The sequence below is a fragment of the Morus notabilis genome, unplaced genomic scaffold, assembly GCF_000414095.1.
Source record: "Morus notabilis unplaced genomic scaffold, ASM41409v2 Scaffold5736, whole genome shotgun sequence".
NCBI classification, from domain to species: Eukaryota; Viridiplantae; Streptophyta; class Magnoliopsida; order Rosales; family Moraceae; genus Morus; species Morus notabilis.
The window spans coordinates 1-2576 of NW_010367538.1; the positions used below are offsets into that span (position 1 = coordinate 1).

A 2576-nucleotide genomic window follows, 5' to 3' on the forward strand; every position below is an offset into this window, starting at 1 on the left:
AACCCAATCACTGGAAACTGATTCCTTGTCATCTTCCTTTCCATTTGGGCCGGGAGTGCTCTCAGCAGATGGCCACGAAGATGAATGCATTAACATGTCTTGTGGATCCAAACTTCTTTTTAGTTTTAATGCAGAGTTCTGAGCCTACAAATATTAGACATATACTTGAAGTCAAACTTGTATATTAGTTTCTGTGTTGGTAAATTTAACCAACCAACAGAAAACTATTTGAAACATTGGTTTGTCCAAATATCAAAAAAAAAAAAAAAAAAAAAAAAAAAAAAAAAAAAATTAAATTTGTCAAAATAAAAAAAAAAAAAAAAAAAAAAAAACAAAACAAAAAAAATTGTAATTGGGCAAGTTGAAAATCTAGTGTGAATTAAATTGTTGTTCTAACTTGGTACGCCAGTTATGGCATTTGGTTCATACCTCGATGTTACCAACATCATCCATTGGTTGCCTCCGCCCTCCTGATAAATCTTTCAGACTTCTCCAACGAGGGTGTGAAGGGGAAGACCCGGCGGATTTCATTTTAAATCTCTCTGGGCTGGAAGACCGAGAATGATGAAGATGCTCTCTTTCTCCCTCCTTCCTCACCAAAGCTGCCTTAAGACTGGCAATCTATGAAAATAAAAGTACAAAAATGAAATTTTAAACACACGAACAGAAAGCATTGTTGAAGATAAAAAGGTGAAATCAAGCTAAAAACCTGGTCTTCAGAGCAAAAAAAAAAAAAAGAAAAAGAAAACGCAAAAGACCTGGTCTTTAAGTTCTTTCGCATCTGCGTTATCTTTGTTAGCTCGAGCAGCACCAAGCTCAACGGTTGAAACCCGTTCAGCAAACTTCAGTGTGCTAATTGTTTCTCCAGTAGCTTCAACCTCTGGGCTAATGTGAACAAACATGAGGGTCTTTGCTTGTCCTCCTGAAAGATTGAAGAATCAATAACATAAATCTCATAGGAGATCAGATTAGAAAATACGGTTTGAAAGACTTGTCAGCTCAAGAATGTACATTCTTACCAAGTGAATCTTGGAGCAGTTGTGTAAGTTTACTATTTCTGTAAGGAACATGTGAATTCTTTTGAGCAAGAGAAGCAATCACATCCCCTAAGGCAGAGAGAGATTTATTGATGTGTTGGGCCTCCTTTAATCTGTCTCCAGTCGCCTCTGATTTGTCAACCCTTTCACTTCCAGCCAGGTCAACCAGATGCATGCAACCACGAAGTATGGTTCCAGATGTTAGGTCCTTTCCTTGAACGTGAACGGTCAAGCAACTGCAAATAAGTAACTTAAAGATGTTAATACTAAATAAAGCATTAAATAGAACGCTAATTTTTAGTGTGATCATAACGTAAAATGCCACAGAAGTTCTAGTCTGATTTTTTAGTTGATACCTATGGGAACGGCTACTCCGATCATTCATGGCCGTGGCACCAACTGCACGATTCTTTTGCCCAAGATTCATCAAATACAAGACATCAGATGTTGATGAGACAGATATAATATTCGCCTCAGGTACATTGATTCCATTTTGAGAACTATTACGGATTTCTAACGTATTTTGGAGTTAAGGACACAGAGAAATATGCGAGGTGTTAAATTGTACATAAAGATACAGCAAAATAATTTGGCATGTAAAGGATATCTTCTGTTAGCACCATCGATTGCAAGGAGATCACGGACTTGCTCATTGTAGATTTCAAGCATCTGAACAGAAATTTCATAGAAAAAAGTATCTTTCCTCTGTTCTGAGAGAAGAAATAGGTCATGCAAAGCCCTGTAGTTGACACCTTGGCTTTCCTCTGTGAGCTCTCTTGGTCCAGTCTAAATTCGCAACAAGATGAATCCACAAAGGTTTAAGTAAATAGGCCAAAGTCTACTTTGCAATACATATTGGAGTGGACAAGGTATTGAGAGAGCAACTAAACGTGCATATCTCTTTCTTACCATAGTAAAGGTTTTCCCTGATCCTGTTTGGCCGTAAGCAAATATACATACATTGTAACCATCGAGAACTGACCGAATCAGAGGCCGGGTGTCTGCAAATACCTCGTCTATGGGGCAAAAAAGAAACAATATTGAATAGATGTCACAAATATGAAAATACTGAATAAATCCTGAATCACCACTTTCTAAGTTGCAAACCTTACCTTGGGTTGCAGAAGGACCAAATAATTTGTTGAAAGTGAAAGATTTGTGTCCCTCTTTGCAATATTTTGCAGGAGTGATAATTGTAATATTTCCTTCATCTATGTGTTCAACAGTACTCAAACGATTAGGTTGTTCAGCCAAGAAGGGCCTCACTCGGCAGTAAACTCTAATATTTCCTGGTAAAACACAGTTAAAAGTTATTAATCTTCATGGAAAGCTTATATCAGTGTATATAAGAAACTGAAATTTAAGAAAAAAAACTCTATGATTTACCTCTTAGGTCCTGTACTTGGTTGTATAACTTGCGATTTTCTTCAAGAACTCTTTGGTAACCTGAAGCAGCATAAGCAAGACTATGCAAGTGCTTACCTATCAACGAAAGAACTAGCATGAGATGGACAATTCCCCTCTTTAGAATAACTCGGC

At 37.2% G+C, this 2576-nt stretch overlaps 1 protein-coding gene across 1 annotated transcript; it reads right to left on the minus strand.

Moving 5' to 3' along the window:
- Positions 1-3: 3 nt before the first annotated feature.
- On the minus strand, positions 4-2519 carry LOC21383979 (kinesin-like protein KIN-14F; the record flags this gene model as incomplete). Its single annotated transcript, XM_024175117.1, has 9 exons — positions 4-144; positions 430-621; positions 759-922; positions 1020-1273; positions 1394-1555; positions 1645-1823; positions 1947-2053; positions 2150-2326; positions 2424-2519. Coding segments are annotated over 9 exons (1472 nt in total), but the record flags the coding sequence as incomplete, so codon positions are not given.
- Positions 2520-2576: the final 57 nt, after the last annotated feature.